The sequence below is a fragment of the Coenobita brevimanus genome, chromosome 64, assembly GCF_032717465.1.
Source record: "Coenobita brevimanus isolate Jiangsu-jjx chromosome 64, ASM3271746v2, whole genome shotgun sequence".
Lineage (NCBI taxonomy): Eukaryota > Metazoa > Arthropoda > Malacostraca > Decapoda > Coenobitidae > Coenobita > Coenobita brevimanus.
In genome coordinates, this window is record NC_137017.1 from 20,781,803 (window position 1) to 20,808,013 (window position 26,211).

The 26,211-nt window shown below is 44.0% G+C and overlaps 1 protein-coding gene across 1 annotated transcript in view; it reads right to left on the minus strand.

The window, feature by feature from the left end:
* Positions 1–3,430: 3,430 nt before the first annotated feature.
* Mlp84B (Muscle LIM protein at 84B) overlaps positions 3,431–26,211 on the minus strand; it is a 53,601-nt gene continuing 30,820 nt past the window's right edge. The window contains exons 4-15 of the mRNA XM_080276217.1: positions 24,431–24,554; positions 23,750–23,928; positions 22,898–23,036; positions 21,981–22,159; positions 20,578–20,901; positions 20,168–20,306; positions 19,779–19,957; positions 18,463–18,625; positions 16,826–17,016; positions 16,503–16,647; positions 11,157–11,205; positions 3,431–5,620 (exon numbers count right to left, since the gene is read on the minus strand). Coding sequence (XP_080132343.1) covers positions 5,547–5,620; positions 11,157–11,205; positions 16,503–16,647; positions 16,826–17,016; positions 18,463–18,625; positions 19,779–19,957; positions 20,168–20,306; positions 20,578–20,901; positions 21,981–22,159; positions 22,898–23,036; positions 23,750–23,928; positions 24,431–24,554 — 1,885 coding nt within the window. The 3' untranslated portion in view covers positions 3,431–5,546. The remainder of the gene's footprint in view (positions 5,621–11,156; positions 11,206–16,502; positions 16,648–16,825; positions 17,017–18,462; positions 18,626–19,778; positions 19,958–20,167; positions 20,307–20,577; positions 20,902–21,980; positions 22,160–22,897; positions 23,037–23,749; positions 23,929–24,430; positions 24,555–26,211) is intronic.

Here is a 26,211-nt window from a genome sequence, read left to right on the forward strand (position 1 = left end):
TATATATATATATATATATATATATATATTGAGCTGCAAATGATACGCTATACTAGGCAGTAAAGGATTAGTGATGTCCATTCAACCCAGGTAGAGATGGGCATTCATTCGAATATCCAAGCTATTCTAATCTATTCCAAAGACTGACAGATAGTTAGTGCTGTAAATGATCTTTTGCCCTCCTTGCTCGATAAAAATACGAAAACTGAATACGAAGGGTTGAGGACACACACACACACACACACACACACACACACACACACACACACACACACACACACACACACACACACACACACACACACACACACACACGCACACACGCACGCACGCACGCACGCACGCACGCACGCACGCACACACACACACACACACACACACACACACACACACACACACACACACACACACACACACACACACTCCCGGATGGGGTCGGTAGAGTGGTTGGGTGTCAACTTGTCAAGTGGCCTTGTCCTCGGGACTCTTCCCCTGCCTCAGGCTTTCCTACTCCGGACTTTTCTTTCACTCTCCAACCTTGCTTGTCAATTCTCACACATTTCTTTCATTTCCTACATCTCATTTTCTCTCGCCATTCTACATATCATATAAGACTAATTTTCCACACTCTTTGGCACTTCCCACACTTCCTTTCCCATCCTTTTTCTCTTCAATTCTCCCTCTCCCTTTTATTTCCCAAACTTCGTTTTTTCTCACACTTCATTTCCCACACGTTTTCATTTCACACAGTTCTTCCTTTTCCACACTTCATTCCCCTTCCCGCCACTTTCATTTTTCATTTTCCATTGTCCATAGTCCTTGATTTTCTGAGCTTGTTTATTTTTTACCTTCCACACTTTTTTCATTTCCCACATTTACCAGTAATTTTTCACGTTATTCCCCCTTTTCCAGTGTTCTTCCCCAATCAAACTCTTTCCTTCTCCACACCCACGGACATAACACAAAGATTCCTATGACTCACTTCTAACTGAATCAAGTCATCTGAAGTTAGCTGAAATAGAACATCAACCTTTTCAATAAAGTGACATCTTTTAACATTTCCTTCTTGCAACCTCCAGACGGTTTTATTCAATGTAGGAAACATGACTGATACTGAAGAGGTTAATAAGACCTTTAACTAATCCTTCTCGTTCGAAAAATCTCTCCTAAACTGAATAAAATCGTCCCGAGGTAGCAAGAATAAAATAAAAAAGTGTGTGAGTGAAGGGCCTCGTGCTGTCCCGATCTCGAGCAGGATAGGAAGGGGAAATATTACAGGGAAGAAGCACAAAATCAGAACTTTGTGGGGGAGACACACGAGCCTCGATTATTTTCCTAGATAGTCCTGTTCATACATAGGACCTTATTCGTAGTCGCAGTGTGAGTTTCGTAGCTCTTTTTCTCAGAGATTTATTATGCCTATTGCACCTCAACATTCTCATGTGTGTTTTTATATCGTCTTAAGATCGACATAGGCAGCATCAGTAGCATTCAAGAGGTTGCTGAGGTGTAATGGACGGAATAAATCGCAAAGAAAGATGTGCCACGAAGTCATCCACACCAGCAGTAACAGGTCTTAACTTCATAGTTTCTCGGAAAGACCATCCCAGTGTAACCCCTTGAATGCCGTGATGTCTCTTAAAAATTTTCTCATGCTGGAAGTGTTTGTACTATTCATCAGTAAGCCGCCTTTCAGTGTGATGGCGATATCCATTTTTTTTTTTTTAATCAGGGCAGATCCAGACTATTTAAATCATTAGAGGACACCTGTAGGCTACTCTGGTTATGAAATTCTTTTTTTTTTCAAATGTAATTTGGTTTTCCTTCCTCTGTTCATACTCATTAACAAATTAGTAAAGACCCCTTGCACTAGAGGGCTTAAGAATCTCTCTCTCTCTCCCTCTCTCTCTCTTCTTTCTTTATATCCTTTTTAGCCTCACAGTACGATAGGAAGAGAGTAAGGGGATGCCGGATGACATTTCAGAACCAGTTTATACTGAATTAAGACAGGAAGTAATGCTGGTGTTCTTTTGCGATATCTTCTGAATTCATGTCGGCTGTGGATGTGCTGAAGAGAAACTGAATAGTGTACGGTCTACGACGAAACAGCTGTCGTCTATTTCCACACACACACACACACACACACACACACACACACACACACACACACACACACACACACACACACACACACGCACACACGCACACACACAAAAGCTCACATAACCATTCTCCCGTGTGTGTGTGTGTGTGTGTGTGTGTGTGTGTGTGTGTGTGTAATTCACCGGGTCGGTCATTATCACTTGATGGTCGTGATCGTCAGCTTTTACCCTCCCGGAAGGGAGCTGAGAGCTCATATAGTCCGATCTAAGGGCAAGGCTGTGACCTTCACTCACACACACACACACACACACACACACACACACACACATCCCCTTGCTCAAGGGGGACAGTAACCACCCACTTCATCAGTGAAACTTTTCGCAACCTGAGCGAGGCGCGAACTCCCGTCCACCAGTTGGCAAGCGAGAACGTTACCACTGCACCAGCGACAGCGAGCGGTGTGTGTGTGTGTGTGTGTGTGTGTGTGTGTGTGTGTGTGTGTGTGTGTGTGTGTGTGTGTGTGTGTGTGTGTGTGTGTGTGTGTGTGTGTGTGTGTGTGTGTGTGTGTGTGTGTGTGTGTGTGTGTGTGTGTGTGTGTGTGTGTGTGTGTGTGTGTGTGTGTTGCCTATACAGTGCAAGAAGTGCTGCTGCTGCACGCAACAACTGCAATCGGATCAGCGTAGAGTAGGGGAAGGTTATTCTGAAGTGTGAGCTTTTCACAAATATACCCAGGCTCCTGAGAGTTTCTCCAAGCTGTATTAAACAGTTTAGCGTTAGCTGAGGTAGAGTGCTAGGGCTGCTCAAACCATGAGGATGTTAACGCCAGCTGAATATTGATGTGTGTGTGTGTGTGTGTGTGTGTGTGTGTGTGTGTGTGTGTGTGTGTGTGTGTGTGTGTGTGATTCTCAAGGCCCAACAGTCCTCCTTTTCATACTTTTGGATTTGGAGAGTACAGTATAACGTTCTTTTACCCTTCTTGGTTTACTCTCCTTCCTCTAGACTTACAGAAACGATGTCATAGTCGTAGCCTTTTTTGTAACAAATAACCTTGAAATGACTTGCTGTTTGTTTGTTTTTTTGTGTTCCTTTGTACTATAAGGAGTCACTTCTGAGCTGAATAAATTCATTGGGTTGTGAGACAATAAATTAATCGGTGAGAGACATCAAATTCAAGAAGTTAAACACACACACACACACACACACACACACACACACACACACACACACACACACACACACACATACACACACGAACGCAAGCACACACACATTGTCCAAGTAAAGATAAGATTTATTCTGCGTAAAGACAGTAAAGAATAAGCCAGAATGCCAACATTCAATATTTATTGAAAACAAATGCACAGTGTGAGATACATCACAAAAAGCCTGCCGCCGTACTAATAGTTGTTCGTCTGCATCTACGTAAAACAAGTAATGCGGCGTAACAATGAACTATGCTCGTCAAATGAAGTTTCGAAGTGACCAGTTGACCATGATAACGCTACAGTTATATTAATTCTTACAAGAATGATAATATCGATAAGAATACTTTACGTGTCCAGACAGCCTTCTCCCTTCCGACACCAAGGAACAGGCTGAATGGGAGTGGAGGGGGTAATGGTTGTAGTGGGAGAGGGGGCAGGCTAGTTGCTACCATCCTGACCCTCCCACTTCCACCCTCACCCCCATCCCTCCCCTACACCCCCTGGCCTTTGGACGAGGTGGCAGTGCCTGGTGACCACAGGGGTCGGCCCGGGAGGGGCTGGCTGGCTGAAGCTGCTTCATACAAGAGCCTCCGTCGTGGACTGGAGGAAATCAGAGAAACAAGTTTTGAGGCTCTTGTACAAGGCCAGTAGGCTAATTGGAACAGTTTAGAGGACTGAACACGACCCGGAAGAATCTCCTGCTCTTAGTACGTTTGTCCCCTTATCGAGTAAGAGCTGGAGAACCTTCGTCTTAAGACTTAAAAGGGCAATGATGAAATATAATTCATGTTTGGACCAGTTTGTTAATAACTATATGTCGCCTCGACGACAGCACACAATATTTACGTCACACAACTCATTCATTACAAAAAATGTAATCGTAATAAAGGAAAAAATATTATGTGAATGATAAGAGCCTGTGGAGATTGTTTATGTGTCCATGTTATCTCATGCTCCAATGTTGCTACGGTAAGGCGGCTCTTGACCTCTCGCGCAGGTGCATCAGAGAAATGTAATATTCTTCGGCTAAACTAGAACGATTCATGCCAATGTGATGGTACTAAATGAGTACAACGGACCTTGCTCTGTGTGATGTATGGCTGAGGAGTGTCGGCCCTGCTCACCCTGGCTGGTGGGTGCGGCGCGGCATCGCGCTGTCCATCCACTCCTCAGCCGCGGCTCTGGCCACCTCAGCAATACTTCAACACTCCTTAATTTTGTGCTGAGGTGCTTGCATTATTGAGGTACTGGAATCCTAGTACTTTTAATATTTTTTATTACGAATTCGATTTTCAAAACTAGACAGCATAGTTTCTCCTGACTCCATCCTTCACCATGCCATGTCGCTCCTATTGGACTGCTCACCGGAGAATGCACATGAATTTATTTACGACTAGACAAGTACTGTGGGCTACCAGACGTACTAGCTAGGCAGTGAGGGGTGAAGCTTGACCAGGTGGCAGCAGCTACAACCTAATAACATGGCAGCGACATGGGGCGTCCCTGGCCTTGCGGGCTGCAGGTCAGCAGTGAACCAGCACTCAGACCCGCCGTTGGCCGCTCGGGGGCCCCTTACCGTGTCGTTCGTTCGTTCGACGTGATCTTGTCCCTCTTGGTACGGGTCACTAGCGCTGGTAGTGAGGGATGACAACGTCATAATCACTTAAAAATTAATGAGTCGGAAAACAAATGAAAATTCGATTCGTAACAAGAGAGGATCCATCCTTAGAGGCAGGTGCTGGGCTGATGCGCTGTGGCCACCGGGAAGATCAGGGTCGTGATGTCTTCCGTTAAAAGGGATGTAGTTTAGCCAAATAATTGCTCATCTGGTTGACCTAAGCTTTAAAACTAGTAATCGATTGGTCGCCTAAGCTGCCTTAAATCAATAAGCCAATTCTTCTGCAGCTCCGCTGAACATCCTATCTGCCACTTCGTTGCTGTGCAAAAGAACATATGCAATGCTAGGTAGTGTACAACGAATTCTCTACTTATGATGTTCCTTGCTTATGCTGTCGATTAGCTCTCGTAAAATGGATGTAACTGCAAACATGGTAGAGAGACTAAAAATATTACAGGAAACATAACAAATTCTGTAGCCACACCAATTCAGGTAATTTATAAGTATACAAAATTTGAGCAAAGGGAGGGCGGTCAGGGCAGGCGGGACCCCAGGATGGCATGGCTCCCTCTCGTGACGTCAGTGTGGCTCGTCTGCAGTCTGGCGTGTCGGCTGGCTTCTTAATCCTCCTCCTCTTCCTCGTCCTCGTCCTCCTCCTCGTCCTCGTCCTCGTCATCCTCATACTCCTCGACAGCTGTGGGGAGAACCTGACCTTGAGAGGGAGGAATGTCCTGAATGCTGCCAGGGGGGGCCATGAACTCAGAATGCGGGAGAAAAGGGGGTTGGAATTGAGGGTGAGACCCTGACGAGGACACCATCTGTTGAGTCTCAGACAAGGCAAATTCTGAGGACATTTGAACCTTCTGGGTGGTGAGGGACATGGAACTCTGCTGCGAGGACATGCTAGCCAACTGCTGACTGGACATAGCTGCCTGCTGGGTGGCTATGCCAGTCACCTGTTGCACGGACATGTCACTCTGACTGGACATGGCACTCTGATAGGCACTCAACTCTGCTAACTGCTGTGTGGACATGTTAGCCTGGGACATATCAAGTTGTTGCTTTGACATGCTGGCCTGTTGGCTGTGGGAAGCTTCGATTAGTTGTTGGTTGGCCATGCTAGCTTGCTGATTGTGAGCTAGTTGCTGATTCACCATGCTGGTTTGTTGATTATGATCGATTAGTTGCTGATTCACCATGCTAGCTTGTTGATTATGGGCTATGCCGGCTTCATGCAGCTGCTGGTTGACCATGCTGGCTTGCTGCCCATGAGCAATATCAATTAGCTGTTGGTTAGACATGCTGGGTTGATGGCGGTGAGACACATCACTCAGCTGCTGATTGGTCATGATTTGCTTTTGCTGTACCATTTCAAGCAGCTGTTGTTGGTGCTGTTGCTCTGTTTGTTGTGCCATCTCAAGCATCTGTTGTTGCCGTTGTTGCTCTGTTAGTTGTGCCATCTCAAGCATCTGTTGTTGGTGCTGTTGCTCTGTTAGTTTTGCCATCTCAAGCATCTGTTGTTGGTGCTGTTGCTCTGTTAGTTGTGCCATCTCAAGCATCTGTTGCTGGCGTTGTTGTTCTGTTAATTGGTGGGTGGAGAGGTCGAGCATCTGCTGGTGTGACAGGTCAGTGAGGTGGGGTGGCGGGTCACCGGGTGCGCCAGGCAGGTCAGAGGGCAGGTTAGGGTCGAGGAGGTCAGCGCCGGTTGGGGGTGTAGGGAGGGGCGGGCCTGCGGGGAGTCAGGGCACACACCACACACCGCCAGGAAAGAATATATTAGAGAACTGAAAATAATGAACAGAATAATGACATGGATAAACAAAAATAATGAGCAACCGAACAGCAGAATGCCATAGAGAATGGAAAAATGATAAGCTACGAAATAAAGGACTGGCACAGCTTACGGCAACCCACAGAAGACGGTCAGTATTTCCAGCATTTGCCTCTGAGGTTTCTTAATGAATTCCTATTTCCAGTGCATAAATAGCATTTCGACTGTACGAACGCACAAAGCAAGGCCTAAAGAAGCACTCATATTCTTCATGGCATACACAAAGCACTGCGGGCATTATTGTGGCAAACAATTGAAACTGAATTGCGATGGACCATCCTTGTGGGTAACCTGCTGGGGATTTTAAACATCATTCACAAAAAAAAAAACAAAAAAACAAAAAAAACTGAATTTTAAAAGTGAAATAAATCATAATGAATCATAATGACAGAAGTTAAAGGATAATACAGTGATGGTTTTCATAAAAATAATGGGCTACTGAGAAGGAAGAGAAATGTGTAGAATACACAGAAAAATAATGAAAGCGAAGGATAAACAAAATCAGATGTAAGTTAATACGTGATATAAAAAATAAAAACAAGATGAACAGTAGCTGCTTGCAATAAAACCTACAGAATTTTCACAAAACATATGCAAGAAAGCAAAGTGAATGTACAGTTATTCCGAGCACAGATCATGCGTCGTTAATTCCATCAAAGCGGATGATATACTCAGCTAAGGAGAGTGTCGTGGTAGCGAAGGGATTAGTGAGGATGTATTTAACCCTTCCAGGTTGAACCATCTCTCCTAAATTAAATATAATAGTCCGCTGATGGCAAAAAATAAAATGTTAATAACATCGTCTGGCAGAAGAGATTATCTACATTCGTGTCAGTGGTTATCACCGAGTATACAAAGACAAAAGTCGTGTCGCGGTTTTGTCCGAAGATTAAGTGCAACACCTGAAACATTATGGCAGTTGTACCACAGCTACATATTCGTCCATTTGTCATAAAGCAGACCACTCAAAAATTATAGTCTTTCGGCAGTCTGTGTCACCAAATTTCACGACACGACTTTTGTCTTTGTACACTTGCCCTCAATTTCGCTTTTAAGGTTAGGTTTCAGGTATCGAGCAATGTTACCCACTGTGTTTCGGTTCGAAAGAAGAGATCCATTAATAGAAGTATTGCGGAGTTAGGTAGGAGATTACTGAAATAAGTTTCTAGGTTTAAATATATTGCTCGAAACCTGAAGCCAGCACGCACACGCAGAACTTGGGGCGAGGGAATTGTAAGATAAGCCAAAGCACAGGTCATGCTACTTAAGCCTGCATTCCATGCCTTGCAAGTGCACAACACGTCCCACTCTTTGTCCAGCTTTAGCGAGCCTCTTATCCAGCAGAGCTCTCCTCGCAACACGTCAGTACACCCATCACCACCATCATCATCACTACTGTCACCATCATAACCACCACTACCATTACTAACAATACGACCAACATCTCTACCGGCAGCACCACCACTGCCATCACCACCGCTGTTACCATCATAACCGTAGTACATCACTAATTGTACTAACAACACCACATCCTTTAGTACAACGGTCACTGCCATCGTCACCACTGCAGCTATCACCGACACTATCAGTTATCACCACTAGTACCATTATATAAAACCGCTACTATCATCATCACCACCATAGCACCCACAACCAACACTTCTAATGTCGTCATCACCATCACTGCAGTCGTCACCACTACCCATATCATTGCCAGTGGATTGCTATCATCACTGCCATACCGAAATCACCAGTATTGCTGTCACCACGACCAGTACCTTCATCTCCACTACTGTCATCATCACCAGTATTATCACCAACGCCACTATAATCATCATCACCACTACCATCATCATCATCATCACCATACCATCTTCACCAATAATACTCGTATTACCGCCATCACCACGAAAACCCACATATCCACTGACAGTATATTGTACTGTGGGCTGTAGGATGATCACATGTAATGGACGTTCCAAGGATGTCAATCTAAATTAAGCAGTTTGAAATTCCCCTTTGTTATATTAGTTTTAAGCACACGACCACAACTCTCACAATGAGCCTTGCCCCACCACAGCTGGAAAGAAACATTATATTTTTTCGTCTAAGATTTCAGAATGCAAAAACAGTGTAGACAGCCCAGTTTAATTTTTTTTTCTTTTCCTCTGTTAACCGTCAGAATCAGAGTCCCTCAAGATCTGCCAGAATGCGGAACGAACATCATCCCAACACATCACTAAAAAGAAGCACGTCCATATTTGTCCATAAAAAAAAAAAAAAAGCTTCAGACTTCCCAGTTTAGATTTTTTCACTTCTGCTACTTGCTAAAATCGAAGAGCAACCCAATATCTGATGTGCGACAAGGGACAAGGAACAAGGGTCATGAGTTCGTGGCTGCCCTCCTAGTGCTGAACTTCATCCTGTGCTCCAGCCTTGGCTCCCGCATTTTTAGAGACCTTTGTAAAAAAATCTGGAGAATTTGATTACATCATGTTATTCTTATAAGAGATAATAATTAATGAAGAGTGAACACAAACTATATATATACTAGATTCGTATTTCCTAAAACAATTCATGCTATCTAACTGCCCTAAAGGGTAAAACAGACAAAAAAAAAAAAACTTTGCTTGATACTCCCACGCACACAATTTTATCTAAAAAAAACTACACTTTCAACTAAAACAATTCTAATGATTGCAAAAACTATCAGACTATTACAAATAGTCTTCTGTGGAACTAATACTAGTAAATTAAATGCTTTGTAATTTTCTGTATAAAAAGAGGAGCGGAACTAGGGATCATCACCCACTTCACAGCTGTCGTTTACCTGTCTATTTGTCTATTAGTCTATATGTCTCTTGCTTCTATTTGACTATTGCTTCAGGGCTACTATTAACTAATGGGAAGGACGCAAGAGAAAAAAAAGTTATAAAGGGAAGGGGACTTGATGTAAAGAACTAGGATTAGGGTGGATGAAGGGGAGAGAGATTATGGAGAATGCGGGAGAGATAAGGAAGCGACGCAGGAAGCTGGAGGTGTAAAGACTAGGAGAAAAGCTGGAGATGAATGGTCGAGGGGAAAAGGGCAAGATTAGGAGAAATGAGAGGGAGAATAGAGAAAATGGGAGGGAGATGCCCGGAAATGGATGAAAGATTAGTAAAATGTACGGGGATTGAAGAAAAAAGAGACAATGAGAGGAAACGAGATAAAAGGAAATGGATAAGTGTGGAAGCTTAACACCTTTACTACTGTCGGCCGATAATGAGATCCGCAGGCTTTCCATGTCAGGAAATACGCGACTTGGCTGTAAATATGGCTCTGAATACAGTTAGGTCACAGTTGTACTGCTTCATGGTTGAATGGAGGACTCCTGTAATCTGGCGAATGGATTACTTTTTTTATTCATTTGTTTTTCCTTCCTCTGTTCTGTTATTTAAAAAAAAAAAAAAAAAAAGTTAGGCTCACTGGACTGGGTCCGGGTGACATAACTTATCTCGTATTGGAGATTCATGAACATCGAGTTAGATCTGCATCACTTAGATCCAACCTAACGAACCTTACCACATCTAAAAGTAAAAAAAAGTAAAGGTGGGGATAGACGTCATGAGGCGCTTAGCCACGGTGCTCATCTTCGTAACTTAAGTCTTTGAGCCTGTGACGAGTTTTTCACTCAATATCTTGGGATACAAGGCCACTGAATCATTCAAGTTACCACAGTTACCTCCCCCAGGTGTTATCCTAGATGTTCATTTTACCAACCAGCCCACAAAAGGTGGATGGATATCTGAAATGACTGACGCCCGCTGCTCACACCAGGATTTTAACCATGGCGCTGACGGGTCGGCAGCGTCAAAACCAGTTACGGTGACCATTTAGCCACTGTGGCAGTCCAACCAATCGTAGAAGAGTTGTAAATGTGACCTAAATTTCTGAGACATAATTCCCGACTCGTCATTTGCCTCCTCGCGTTAAGGAAGGTCCGAGGAAAGATGATGCGGTATTTTTCCATAGGTAAGGCCATGAGGCGACACAGCAAGGTAGTGAGGGGAAGAAGGAAAGCACGAGGGTAGGAATAAGAGGGAAAGGTATGGCTCTTCCCAAGCACAGCGTTTCCAAACAGGCTCTCATGTTTCTAGCACTGTGGCAGTCTGAGATTGTTTATATTTGACTGGATCGAGACATGTATAGGAGACATACTGTAGAATCTAGGTAGAGATTTGCTCGAAACATGAAGTCTGCTTGTAGACGTGGAACTGGGGTGACTACACAGAGGAGAAAGGAGTGGAATTATTGGGTAAGGCATGAATGAAAACGGGAAAACGGGAAACGGAAGAATGTTGACAAAGAACAGACAAATCTGGGAGGGACTCGAAGGACTAGGAAATTCAGGACTTACCTTGCCTAACGCCCTGAACTACGCGAACTGGGCGGCCATCGGGTCCAACCTGTAAGAATTTAGTCATCAGCAGTTGCACTCAAGAAAGAGGTAATGGGGAACACACCACTTGGGGGAAGGAAAACTCTTCAGATATACATATTTTTTCTCAGATATTTACATGAGTCCTCATAAAAATTCAACAGATCACTCTCTGACTAGAAAAATCAAACCCATCTATGAAATGTGTAACTATTGTCTTAAAAAATCCTTTACCCCTCATTAAATGACGCTGAGTGTTGTTGGTACATGCCAGGCGGAAGGAACACCCGGTTGTCACACACCCTCACTAAGTCTAAAGGAAAAGTTTGAAGCTACTTGAGGCTAATGAAATCTGGATATCATAGCAACCAAAGCAAGCCGAGAAGAGCAATACAGTGTGTGCTTTGCTGTTATTTGTCTCTCAGTAGGGAAAAACAGTTTACTTGATATTATTGTCTTCCAGATGAATTGAATTTTCCTCATATTTTCCTTAAACTCCTTTGGCTCCAATGACCTTTTATACATTTAATCCTTGTTATTTCCATTCCATTATATTCATTTATGGAAAAGTCACTTTTAAAGAAGAGAGCTATACCTAATCCCTCCAGCCCTGAAAGTCTCCCATAAGCTGAATATAATTGCATGGATAGTAGCAAGACCTCAGTAAAAAAAAAAAAAAAAAAAAAAAAAAAAAAAAAAAAACCGCCATCGTGCTGGAGTTAAAAATAAAATGAAGAAAATGTCATCGGAGAAGAAAAGATTCATGTTTACGGGTATACTGCATTGCCTTCCCAGTTTACGTTGGAGCTGTGCCCACCTTGACTTCCGACACCACGAAGATGGGTTCTCCCTGTCGGGACAAGATGCTTCGTTAGTGACTTGACCTCTGACTTGCACGGTTCTCCTTCTTATTACACTTTTTTTTTTTTTTTTTTTTTTTTTTAGTATTATTCTTGTTGCAACCAAAAATAAGAAGTAGAGCAAAATGAAAGAAAGAATAGAAAGTTGGAGAGTTCATCATCATTCTACGTCGTTAAAAACGTTTTATATGCATGGCACTTTTTGTTTATTTATGTCAGATATTAGTCAGCTGAAAATAAATGTTTACAGAGAATCTACTCTAAAGCAAAATATAGAAAATAGGGCTACTTGGAGGAGGAGGGAGGGCTGGAAAGTGGGATGGGGGGGGGGGTTGTGCTGTTGATCATGTTACCGTCTCATCATCATCACCATTATTATCATCAGACACCAATGGGTCAAGATCAAAGATCAAATTGGGGGGGAGGGGGGTAATCGTATCATTGTATCACAAACATAAACTGCACTGGCACAAATCCATAGGAGGGGGGAGGGTAGCAAGGAGGGATCAAACGACGTGCCTCACAGGTCACAAAAGGTCAAATAACGTGCTGGGTCGTAGGAGATGACACCTTGCTGCCTTTACACAACCACCAACTTTAACCCAAATATGGTGACTTCCTTTTTAAAATTTTCTTGCTGTTTACAGACTTATTTTTTTAAACTTAGGAATGGCCTCCATTACTGGAGGGCTTAAAGAAGGTTGCTATATATCCTCCAGTTCGAAAATATTTCCTAAGCTGATTAAAAGCATCTGAAAATTACATATACATACATATATATATATATATATATATATATATATATATATATATATATATATATATATATATATATATATATATATATATCCCATTGGATCCCAGAGTTGCTGGGCGAGGCACTGTTCCGGGAGGGTCCTAAGCGTACCGCCCTCCGCCTATCGGCATATAGTCTTGAAGTTCATAGGTCCCTACTCGGGGTTTCCCTATTCTATTAATGTTTGAAAAATCCCAGTTCTGTCCAGTACTGTGGACACTGGGCTCCAATGGGTTATATATATATATATATATATATATATATATATATATATAAGGAAGACGTCCAGGATAACAACACAAACGACAGGGAGTCGAGACTACAGTCTAAATACATTCTAATTTTGATGGTGACCTAAATTGTGGCCTTTATCTTCGGTTGTAGTTTGGAATAGACATAAAGTGAAAAGATGCTGAATGAAAAGAATATATTATTCGTAATGTGTCGGTGTGATTCAATTCATAACCTAAGTTACTTGGAGCCAGTGACGTTTTGGCACTATGTAGATGATTTTTGCAAAAGATATAATTTTATTTTACTTAAATGGGAAGTAAGTTGACTATTATTATCAAGGAAACTGAAGGCTTTATGCACAGTGAATAAAGACGTTCTGATGAAAAGCTTTCATTAGAATACCTATGACTAATGTTTTGTACTAGATTATAAAAAGCCATTTCATTAGTATACAAAAAGCCATGAAATAAACAGCGTATTAGCTTCCATGAAGCTGCTCGTTAACGTAGAACAACTCATCGTTCAGCAGGAAGCGATGGCAGCTGCATGTCTCCCGCACCAAATATTGTATTACTATCCGGCTGGCTGACTCTGGCAACCACTCCTTAATGAGTCGGCAGAGGTTTGGGAGTGCAATGAGGCGCCAATATTATGTCGAGTGTCCCTGGGAGCATAAAAGCTATGGTATCTCCTGCATCTTGACAATCGTGAAACATTCATTTTGAACACAAACAACATGTGTTATCAGTCCGAGGTGAAGGGTTAGTGGGCGGGGCTCCCGGGATGGCCAGGCAGCAGGCGAAGGTGACCACTCTTGCCTCAATCTTGTCGTACCTCCTTCACTTGTTTCACCACCTGGCTGCTGCTGCTGCTGTTGCTGCTCTGCTGTACCTGCACCTGCTGCACGTTGGTCACCTGCTGCTGCACGTGGGTGACACTTGAAGTTTGAGACTGCTGAACGCTGCGGACTTCCTGAGTGGTTGTCTGTTGTATAGAAGAGGAGGAGGAGGAGGAACTCTGTTCCAGCGACACTTTCTGCTGTGTTGATGATGATGATGATAACTGCTCCACGGACACCTGCTTGCTGTTGCTCTTCACCTCCACCTGCTGAGTGACAGAACCTTCAGCACTCACCTGCTGTTGCTGCGAGAGCACCTGAGAGCTGGCCTGTGCCTGGGCGTGCTGCGAACTCTCCATGGTCAACTGTTGGCTACTGCTGTAAGCCTGCGCCTGACCCAGACCCCAGTGGCCGGAAGACTGTGAACCCAGTCAGTCTCTGTTAGTCAGGTACCTTTACAGTCTGGTGTGTGTGTGTGTGTGTGTGTGTGTGTGTGTGTGTGTGTGTGTGTGTGTGTGCTTACTTGATGCTGCATTATATGTGCATTAGTTGTATTTAAATGCTTCTGTTACTGCTCTGTGTGTGTGTGTGTGTGTGTGTGTGTGCGTGCGTGCTTACTTGATGCTGCATTATATGTGCATTAGTTGTATTTAAATGCTTCTGTTACTGCTCTGTGTGTGTGTGTGTGTGTGTGTGTGTGTGTGTGTGTGTGTGTGTGTGTGTGTGTGTGTGTGTACTTGATATTGCATTATATGTGCATTAGTTGTATTAAAATGCTTTTGTTACTGCTGTGTGTGTGTGTGTGTGTGTGTGTGTGTGTGTGTGTGTGTGTGTACTTGATATTGCATTATATGTGCATTAGTTGTATTAAAATGCTTTTGTTACTGCTGTGTGTGTGTGTGTGTGTGTGTGTGTGTGTGTGTGTGTGTGTGTGTGTGTGTGTGTGTGTGTGTGTGTGTGTGTGCTTACTTGATGCTGCATTATATGTGCATTAGTTGTATTTAAACGCTTCTGTTACTGCTCTGTGTGTGTGTGTGTGTGTGTGTGTGTGTGTGTGTGTGTGTGTGTGTGTGTACTTGATATTGCATTATATGTGCATTAGTTGTATTTAAATGCTTTTGTTACTGCTGTGTGTGTGTGTGTGTGTGTGTGTGTGTGTGTCTAATGGAGCGGGCCATAGTGGTGGTGCTGGACTGAGATGCGCAAAGCACCTCTCGATAGCATTCTTCTCGTAACCAAGAATTATTTTTGCAGGAAGGACAATAAACATGGAAAGTTACTGAATTCTCCTTTCGTTGTCCCTCCTGCAAAGACAAATCTTAACTACGACAAAGAAATAATTTTAAGTTTCCTTGTACTATCACTAGCACATGTTCGCTGACAGTCCCCTGCCAACATTGTGCCTTGCCTTCCATAATACTTCTCATTACTCCCTGAACGTTAGAGTATGTCCTTCCTTCTTATTCTCTTTTGTATGCATATCACACACACACACACACACACACACACACACACACACACACACACACACACACACACACACACACACACACACACACACACACACATCACGTAACACCTTCCATCGTCACATCCAGCAGGGTAGTGTCGGTGAACTTTTGAGCTTAATAGTACATTTCGTCCTTTCACTTGAGGGTGTGGCTGGAGCGTGGACGGTGTAGCGGTAGAATAGTCTGGACTACGGGTCGTGGTGGTCTGGTGTGGTGGCAATCTGAAGTGGTCTGAGCTGCGGGTCGTAGTGGGTCGTGATGGTCTCTCTTGTGTTTTTGTCAGCGTGGTCAGGGTGAGTAAGGCGTACTACTGAAACTCTGGCTCCGTAGCGTGAGAGATTGATGAAAATTGTGGGTTCTGCCTCGTAGTTGGAAAGCAGTTAGAGTAAAGAAAGACTGGAGAAAAGAAGCAAGCAAAGGACATCTGACAAAAATAACAGCGACGTGTGTGTGTGTGTGTGTGTGTGTGTGTGTGTGTGTGTGTGTGTGCGTGTGTGTTCGTGTGTGTGTGTGTCAACAAAGGACATCTGACAAAGAAAACAGTTCTACTGAATGGTGTGTGTGTGTGTGTGTGGGTGTGTGTGTGAAGCGGGAGCCAGATGTTAGTATAAACTACTGCAGAGTCGTCAGGCTGTTTTACCAAGGTGGAAGTCTCCATAGTGTTTGGCGGTAAAGTGTCAGATTTTTGCAGGAAAGTAAAAGTAGCGTCATAACTGAGATATTGCAAAAGTAAAATAACAGCTACAGGAAATAGTTTACAACTGAAAGAAACTCAACAATATTATTATTTGCAGAGATAAATGAAGACAAAACGATAGTTAGCAGAATAAAATAACGTAAGAAAAATTAGTTATATAGAACAGCTTTGACTATATGGGTAAGAACATAACAGCTGTATAAGCAAGAGAGAGACGAAGTGAATCCTTAGAGAGTGGATACTTGGCGTGGCAAGAATTAATGTCAAGAGTCTGGCCAAGATGTGTGTTGGGTCACTACTCTAGTTAGTCTTACCGAGTCGAAGCCACGGGGTGTCGGAATGGCCGTACCGATGGGAACTGGCTGAGGTGGACTGATAATGTGCTGTACCTTGTTGGGTTGGCCGCTGGCCATAGGGGCAGGCTGGCCACCCCTCCATGGGGCGTTAGGGTTGGCCTGGGGCTTGGCTGGCGCTTGTCCAGGGACGAAGGTCCTAGGGCCTTTCGCACCGTATCCGAACTGCCTGATGTCAGTTCTGAGGTTGAGGAGTATGTTATGTTAGTACTTCTGGTACTGTAGGCATGACTTTGAGATCACAGTTCTTACTGCTCCAGCTTACCATCAATAATGAACGAGCTAATACAAGGAATTTCAAAAGTGCAAGAACATACTGACATGGCTGCAAGTATGGGTGATTAGCGTTGATGACTCACGGCATGGGGGCGCCGTCCTCGGTACCGATGGAGACAAGGGCGGGGACATGACCGTAGCCGTAGCCTTTGGGACCGTGACGCTTGGCGTAGCACAGCTTACAGTAGATCTCACCGTCAGGGGCGTCGCAGGACAGCATGGAGTCCAGAGGGCGGTGACATTCACAGCAGTTGTAGCAGGCCTTGTGCCACTCCTGGAGACGGAGAAGGGCGGGCGGGGGAGCGGATGTAGTGGGTCGTATTCCGTGTTTGAGTAGCTTTACGGTTTAACTTGAATGATTGCTAATTGATATTCATCGGAAATTTTGAGTGATTTTATCTCTGAATATTAACTGTTACAACGTTTTGATGTTACTGTCATGGAAAAGTCATTGAAAATATATTGGTATTAATATGATTCCTATCCCTAGGTTTTTGACAACTTCCACCATTCAGTACTTCAGACTCACTTAGGAAATATAATCTAATAATGGGCAATGATATTCAGCTGAAGGACGCTTTTACCACTGAAAAGCGGTAAGGTTAACAAATAATCAGTAGTTAAGCCTCGTTATGGATATCATATACGGCAGATAAAACAGGTCAAAAGTTGGGAGTCACCTGTGCAGAGTGATAATGTGAGAAATAGATAACATTTAAGGCTATTTTTAAAAGAAAAAAGAGTTTAAGCTAATTTTATCTAAAAACTTCACCCACAATTTGGTCAGCTTCCGGTAAAAAAGAGCTAACATACAGATTTCTTGACGTACCAGGGTGCATTAACCTGAAAATGGAATAAACCATCTACAAACAATGAGGTAAAGGGAAGAGAGAGAAAGAAAGGAATAAGAAGAGAGATGGTAATAACTTAAGTAAACAGAATAGAGGAGAGTGAGGGAGACACAGAATGAGAGGTGGCAATAACGGTGGGAAGCAGGAGAGAGGACAGAGAAAGAGGGAGACAGAAAGAAATGACACTGACAGTCATACAGGAGAAAGGAGAGCGAGTGGAAGACAGAAAGAGAGGTGATAATGCCGCCAGTGAGCAGATGAGGGGAAATAGGACAGTGATGGGAAGACAGAAAGAGAGCTACATGAAAGCTCTCAAAGAGCGCATACCTCCGCCAATGACATTGCCATTAAAAAGGATCCGAATCCGCCCCTAAATTTTAATCAATTCATTTTTGGTCCATGGCCCACCTTTCCACAAAATTTCATTGAAATTCATAGAAAACTTTTGGAGATACTGTGCGGGATACTCCGGATCCGGATCCAGATCCACCCCAAAATTTAAAATTATTTCCTTGACCCATGGCCCACGCATCCACAAAATTTTATCAAAATCCACTCATAACTTTTTTGAGTATTCTCGGATCCGTATCCGTGGATATAGGATTGAATCTGGATCCGGATCCCCCCCATAATGTAATCAATTCTTTCTTGGTCCATGGCCCACCTTTCCACAAAATTTCATCAAAATCCGTTCATAACTTTTTGAGTAATCCTGTCAACAGACAGACAAACAGAAAGAAAGACAGACAGACAAACTAACGCGAGGTAAAACATGACCTCCTTGGCAGAAGTAATAATACCGAAAGTGAGCAGAAGGGAGGAGAGAGGAGAGACAAGGGGGTATATATAGAGTGATTGGTGGTACTGACACGGCCGCGGCATGGCATGGACTCTGCCTGGAACACTGCACCGGAGCAACGAGGGCAGCGCGCCTGGCCCTCCTTGGCGGGGATCTTGGTCACGTCCAACACGGTGAAGGCAGCGTTGGTTATACCCCCGCCTGCCTGAAGGGCCTGCAGCTCCTCATCGCTCCTGCAACATACAACCTCCACGTTACCCTTACTGGCCTTACGTAGTACTCCCAGTAGTTTATGGACAATAAAAATGTTGCTAAAGATGAAAATACTACTACTACTACTACTACTACTACTACTACTAATAATACTAATAATAATAATAATAATGACAATAATAGTGATAATAATAATATCATTAATAATGACAGTAACAACAACTTTAACAACAACAACAACAACAACAACAACAATAATAATAATAATAATAATAATAATAATAATAATACCAATAATAATAATAATAATAATAATAATACCAATACCAATAATAATAATAATAATAATAATAATAATAATAACAATGATAATAACAAAAATAATCATAATGAAAATCATAATAAAAATACGACTGTTGCTTTTACAACTGCTGCTGCTCCTTGCGTTACTGCTACTAAGCTACTTGGAAATGACTCTCAAATGTTGCAGTTCATGTGACCATTAGCATTATATAGGTAACTACATGACGTATTTATTTATTTTCTTCCATCCATCCATCCATCATCCAATCCTACATTGCCCCATGAGGAGCGTAGGAGCCCGGGGCTAGGCAGTTGTTACCGACATTTAAGATGAGAGTGACCAGCCTCGCTCATCCCTGAGTGGCATTACATGAGCAATCAACCCCAACCATCCCTTGGATTTAAACCTTCACTAGCTCAATCCGATTGGAGCGCAATAGTTACCCACTAAACCACCAGGCGCCAAACTTTTATTTTTTTAAAGTTCCTATTACAAATTCGATGTATAATACTATTCTGTGCAACTGGAGGGTAGTGTCTTCTTAAAACATAACAGTCATCAGTTAGGTATATTCGTAACTTAAAATCTTGTCTGCATTTTAGTCCCAACAGACTATTCCTGTGGTAAGTGTTGCCTGTTCCCCCTCCCCAACTAACTACGAGCCAACCTACCTTCCTAATTCCTTACATTTTTCTATCTACCTACTTCCCTCCCTACCTCCCTGCTTCTTTACCTGCCGGCCGACCTTCCTACTTCCCAACATCCTTACTTGCCTTCCAATTCAGTTCCTCTCTACCTACCTACTTCCTTACTTTCCTACCTAGCTGCCTACCTACCTATCTACCTACTTACAGCCACGTCAGACTTACGTGATGTTCTCTGGCACAAGGACACCACCGGCACCAGCGGCGAAGCCATAACCCTTGGGCCCGTACTTCTTGGCGTAACACAGCTTGCAGTAGATGTCGCCGTCAGGGGCATCGCACAGCACCATGGAGTCCAGGGGGCGGAAACACTCGCGGCAACTGTAACACCGCTTGTGCCACTTCTGTTGTGGGCAGAACAAAGTAGGGATTAGGAGCAGGGGGTAAGATGTGTTGTAGTCGTATTAGATGTCACTAGCTCTGAAATGAGTCGTGTAACATACGTAGGTATGTGTAATGTTAGTTGCTAGGCTTTCTAAAGGTTTATGTAATCTGAATGAGTGTATTGCCTTAATAATGTACACTATCTTTGCACCACGGAAAGAGCGACTCACCTTGCCGCGTGAAAGCTTCTCCTCGGCGGTGAAGACCTTACCGCCACAGCGCGGGCAGCCCTCACCAGGTGCGGCAGGGATGGAGGTGGTGTCGATGGCAACGGAGGCAGGGTTGACGCCCGGCATGTCTTCGCCTCCACTATGAGACAAGAACACTCTCAGCACTCATCGTTATCATCAGCAAGAGCTATTATTTACAATATCACTTCGATAAGACTTCCATGTTCGTACCAAGCAACAGATCAACAAATGAATAATATGTTCTAAATGTTCGTTGTCGAGAACTTAAATTTTTTTTGGCTGATTAAATTTTCTAATTATTAAGTATCTAAACTGACGCATCCCAGCTGCCTGTGTGAATGTAAACAATGCCTCTGAGTGGGCAGCGGTGGGGTGATGCTGTTACTCACGGGATGTTCTCAGCCACAAGGACGCCGCCGCTACCAGCAGCAAAACCGTAGCCCTTGGGTCCGTACTTCTTGGCGTAGCACAGTTTGCAGTAGATCTCACCATCGGGAGCATCGCAGCCCACCATGGAGTCGAGGGGACGGTGGCAGTGGCAGCAGTTGAAGCAGGCCTTGTGCCAGCTGCGGCCCCTGGCGTGCATCTCCTCAGCCATGAACACCTTTCCTCCGCAGCGGGGGCAGCCCTGGCCCTTTTCAGCCTTGATCTTAGACACGTCCATCCGGCCAGCGTCAGCCCTCTTGCTGTAAGCAGTATCGTCACTACCTCCCCTGCAACACACGTATTGTTAGAGAAGTCGTTTATTATCCAACGCACGGGCGTTTGATTTTAGACTGGGGCTGGGAACAGATTTATTATTTGAATTTCGTAAAAATGGACTTAATAATTATTCCACAAGATCCTCCTCATGCCATAAGAAATCTCCATTAATTCCATAGTAGCAGTTTTGAATGAGACAGCCCAGTCATGGATGGTTAGTATTAGAGACGAAGTAGTGGCATGTGACGGAGTGCTGTACTTAGGAGGGTTGTTGGACCTTCGGGAAGGACTAACAAGTCTATGCCCAGAGGTAAAAAAAAAAAAAATATTGCCTCCTTTTACATGCCTTAACATACAGCTACAATTGTAAAAACCCGAACAAACGCCTTAAAACAATGATGTATGGTATGACTGGAACAACAAAATATGCTATCATAATTCTTTAAGCAATTACAGAAAGTCTGTTCCATAAGTATACATTTACGACCGATTCACAACTAAATTTTGATGATGGACATATGCTGTACGAATCGCTTAGAAAAAGTGTTTCGGCTTTAGAGTATGGCTCTGAACGTTATGTGATTCAGTTCTAGAGTTTGGTCTTTAATATTAAGTACTTCAGCCCATAAATGTTGAGTGCTTCGATCCTACAACATTTCCCGAAACGTTGAATGGTCAGTCCTGGAATATGGCCGTAAATAAAAAGTGTTTCAGCCCTGGAATATGGCCTTAAATGGTAAGTGCTTCAGTCCTGGAATATGGCTATAAATAATAAATGCTTCAGTCCTAGAATAGGCCGTAAATGCTGAATGCTATAGTCCTAGAATATAACTAAAAAATTCGATTGCTCTGGTTCTACAAAAGTTCCTAAAGTGAGTGATTCGGTACTGGACTATAGACTATGGCTCTAAATATTGAGTGTTTCAGCTTTAGGACATGGCCGTAAAAAATGTGTTTCGGTCCTAGAATAAAGTGCCAAATGCTAATTTCATAAGTTGTAGACTATGGTTGTAAATGTTGAGTGCTTCGGTCTCAGGGGTGCTTCGTTCCCAGAATGTGGCCATAAATGTTGAGTGTTTGGACTACTCACATGATGTTCTCAGCCACGAGGACACCGCCACCGCCAGCAGCGAAGCCGTAGCCCTTGGGTCCGTACTTCTTGGCGTAGCACAGCTTGCAGTACACCTCGCCATCGGGGGAGTCGCAGCCCGTCATGGAATCGAGGGGACGATGGCAGTGGCAGCAGCTGTAGCACCGCTTGTGGAAGGACTGGTGGAGGGCACGGACAGATAGATTGATAACAGATCGGCAGATATATAGTTACGAACGACAGACAGATAGAATATCGTTTATTTATTAGTTGAATGTGATAGGTTGGTTCACACACACACACACACACACACACACACACACACACACACACACACACACACACACACACACACACACACACACACACACACACACACACACACACACACACACACACACACACACATAACGAAAGAAAGAAAGAAAGCAAGGATGAAAGACACACACACACACACACACACACACACACACACAGCATCCACACTACTTCGATATATTTTTACAAATATTGGCGGTAAAGGGACACGTAGGGAAGAAGTAGCAGCATAGTTGCTTTTAAAACTGGAAAAAATCTACATCATCCTTCAAATTTTCCTTATAGTGACATGATTTTGTTAATGTTTATTCAGCCAACATGCTTTTTAATTGCATGAAGGATGAAAATGGTGGTTTAGGTCGCATTCTAAGTGGCTCTGGAGAATTCCTAAAACCTCTTCCTTAGCGATCTTTTTGCATAATATACTTTTCTGTTATCTTCTACGTAAGTAATTCGACCTGTGCAGATACTGAGAATATATAGATGACACAAAAGAAAATTTCAAGGTGTAACGAAAAGCCAAGAAAATGTACTACCAAGCCTACAGTGTCATTCAGAATACGGCCTTTAGTCCAATCAGTGGGTTAATATTGCCTCACCCTGCCTCTCGCGTTGATCTCCTCAGCCATGAACACCTTGCCGCCGCAGCGTGGGCAGCCCTTGCCGTCCTCGGCCTTGATCTTGCTAACGTCCAGCACGGCAGAGCCAGGGTTCACGCCGGGCATCATCTCACCGCCTCTGTTGGCACCACTACGGGTTAATACCTTCCCTGCTTACGGATTTCAATAGACACTTATAGGTAGTAGTTTATATCAGTAACTGAATGGTACAACAAAATAGCCAGCTCTCCACATGACCAAGCCATTTCATAGTATTTCTCCTAACGCTTTCCGTCACATATTTCAGTATATTTGCCTTATGCTAAATACATGCCGTCATGGTTCGTGTGATTAACGGTTGGCGGAATTACTTTATGTTCTCAGCCACCAGGACATTACAGTACCACCATCTGTCACCACAACTGTTATCATCATTTATCACCACCACCACAACTACAATTTACGGGATGTCCTCAGGATATTGCAGCACTTTCTTCTCCCAACACAAGTGCCATCATCTATCACCACCATCGTCACAGCTACCACCTACTGGATGTTGTTAGCCACCAGGGCATCACGGTACCACCATCGACCACCACAACTACCACCATTTATCACCGCCATGAGAACTACATATGGGATGTTTTCAACCATCAGTACATTAGAGTACACATCCACCACCACAACTGTCATCATCCACCACCACCACAACTATCATCATATATCATCACCATAACTGCCACTTACATGATATTCTCAACCACCAGAATACCACATTACCAGCATCCACCATTACTAGTGCCACCTTCCACAACCATCACAACTATAATCATCTCCCTCCACCACACTCACGGGATGTTCTCAGCCACCAGCACACCGCCACCGCCAGCAGCGAAGCCGTAACCCTTGGGCCCGTACTTCTTGGCGTAACACAGCTTGCAGTAGATGTCACCGTCCGCACCGTCACAATGCACCATGGAGTCCAGGGGTCGCTTACACACCCGACACTTAAAACATTTCTTGTGGAAAGGCTGGTGAGGGATAGGGGAAGGGTTAGGCGAGCTGACTAGGGGACGGCTAGGCTACTGTATTGGTCACAGCCACAAAAACATATCTGACTCTGGTTCTTGGACAACGCTGGAAAAGTTTGCGTCATAAATTCACAGTAATCATTAAAATTCCTCGCTATACCTCTTTTGAATATGATCAGGCCTATCCTTCTGCACCCCTTTCTTACATGCACCTTTTTTATATTAAAAACAAAAAAAGACCCCCAGGTCGACAGCCTGCAAAAATTATTTCTAAAAAACAAGATCCGTTCATTTGGAGATACCCCTTTCAACACATTGCTTTTAAAAAATTGGGTCACAGGCAGTGCGGGAGACAAATGAGGGAGACAGTTAATCACTTGCATTAATTACTGTGTAATACTCATCGGAATAAGAATAAAACTTGATAATGTTTTTTTGACAAGCATATCTAATACATGTCACATATGGCTCTAAAGAAGTAGTGTGTTGGTGCTGTGCTCACCCTGTCCTTGGCCATCATCATCTCGGCGCTGAACACACGGCCGCCACAGCGCGGGCACGGGGTCTCGCCCTCCTGACACGGCAGGATGGCGTCGGGGTTGCCGTGGGGGCGCACCAGGGGGGCGCTGGGGGCAGGGGGGGAGACCAAGTTAGTGATATAGAGGTTGTGAGGTGAATGGTGAGGTATGGTGGGGTGAATGGTGGTGTGCGGAAGGTATGTTGGGGTGAATGGTGGTGTGGGGGAGGTATGGTGGGGTGAATGGTGGTGTGGTGAAGGTATGATAGGGTGAATGGTGGTGTGGTGAAGGTATGGTGGGGTGAATGGTGGTGTTGGGGAGGTATGATGGGGTGAATGGTGGTGTGGGGGAGGTATGATGGGGTGAATGGTGGTGTGGGGGGGGCATGGTGGGGTGAATGGTGGTGTAAGGCAGGTATGATGGGGTGAATGGGGTGTGAGGGAGGTGTGGTTGGGTGAATGGAGTGTGAGGGAGGTATGGTGGGGTGAATGGTGGTGTGGGGGAGGTATGGTGGGGTGAATGGTGGTGTGGGGGAGATATGGTGGGGTGAATGATGGTGTGTGGGAGGTATGGTGGGGTGAATGGTGGTGTGAGGGAGGTATGGCTGGGTGGATGGTCATATGCGGAAGGTATGGTGGGGTAAATGTCATATGAGGGAGGTATGGTGAAGTGAATGGGGTGTAGGGGGAGTCTGGTGGGGTGAATGATGGTGTGGGGGAAATATGGTGATGACTGATCTGGTAATGCGAGACAGACGAGAATTGTGATGATGTAACGTATTGGATAGTGTGCTGGTGATGTGATAGTGAGGACTGGTGAAAAGGTGTGTGTTGGCATATTTGCATCATGGTGAAAGATGGTGGAGAGATGTGTTGGAAAAGGATGGTGGACAAGGGTGTGATGGAGAGGGATGATGGAGAGGGATGTGATGGAGAGGGATGGTGGAGAGGAGTGTGGAGGAGAGGGATGCTATGGAGAGGGATTTGGTGGAGACGGGTGTGGTGGTGAGGGATGGTGGAGAGGGGTGGTGGTAAAGGAGGGTAAGATGGAGAGAGATGCGATGAAGAGGAATGAGATGGAGAGGGATAGAGAGGCGTGATGGGCAGCAGTGTGATGAAAGCTATGGATGTGATGAAGGCGGGTGAAATGAGGTTAATGTCAAGGTGAGGAGATGATGATTTGATATGAAGGAATGATGGTGTTGTCTGTCAAACTGCAGTCATCATAACAAGTCCAGTGATGTCACAAAAGCCAATATAATGTAGATGAAATAAGGGGAATTAAATTGAAACAGAAATCTCATAGGTGATAATATTCGTGATAATACAACTATCATGGGGTGATAAAAATTATGTAAATTGTTTTCACTTATTTAATAACGGTAAGCAGTCTGTATTTTCTACTACATTAAAGACAAACAAAATGTTTAAGTTAACAAACACATTCACATAAGCAAATAATACTTTACTGGTGTGCTGAGTTGACCAGGCTTACTGCACACCCGAGTTCATTAATTGAGAGGGATGGAGGGCTGAGCCGAACGATCGCTGTGATTAACGGTGGTAATACCTGCGAGGCCTTCAAGCCCCACCTGCCCACCCAATCACACCGCATTATCACCAACATAGTCATCTACTTACTGAACTACTGGCGCTCCATGCTAAGGTCAGGAATGTCCCTGTGTAGATCCTTATTTTGATATGCAGCTATTTCCAAACTACTCACCAGATCTCACATTGAATCCCCAGGAAACCCTTATGGAATC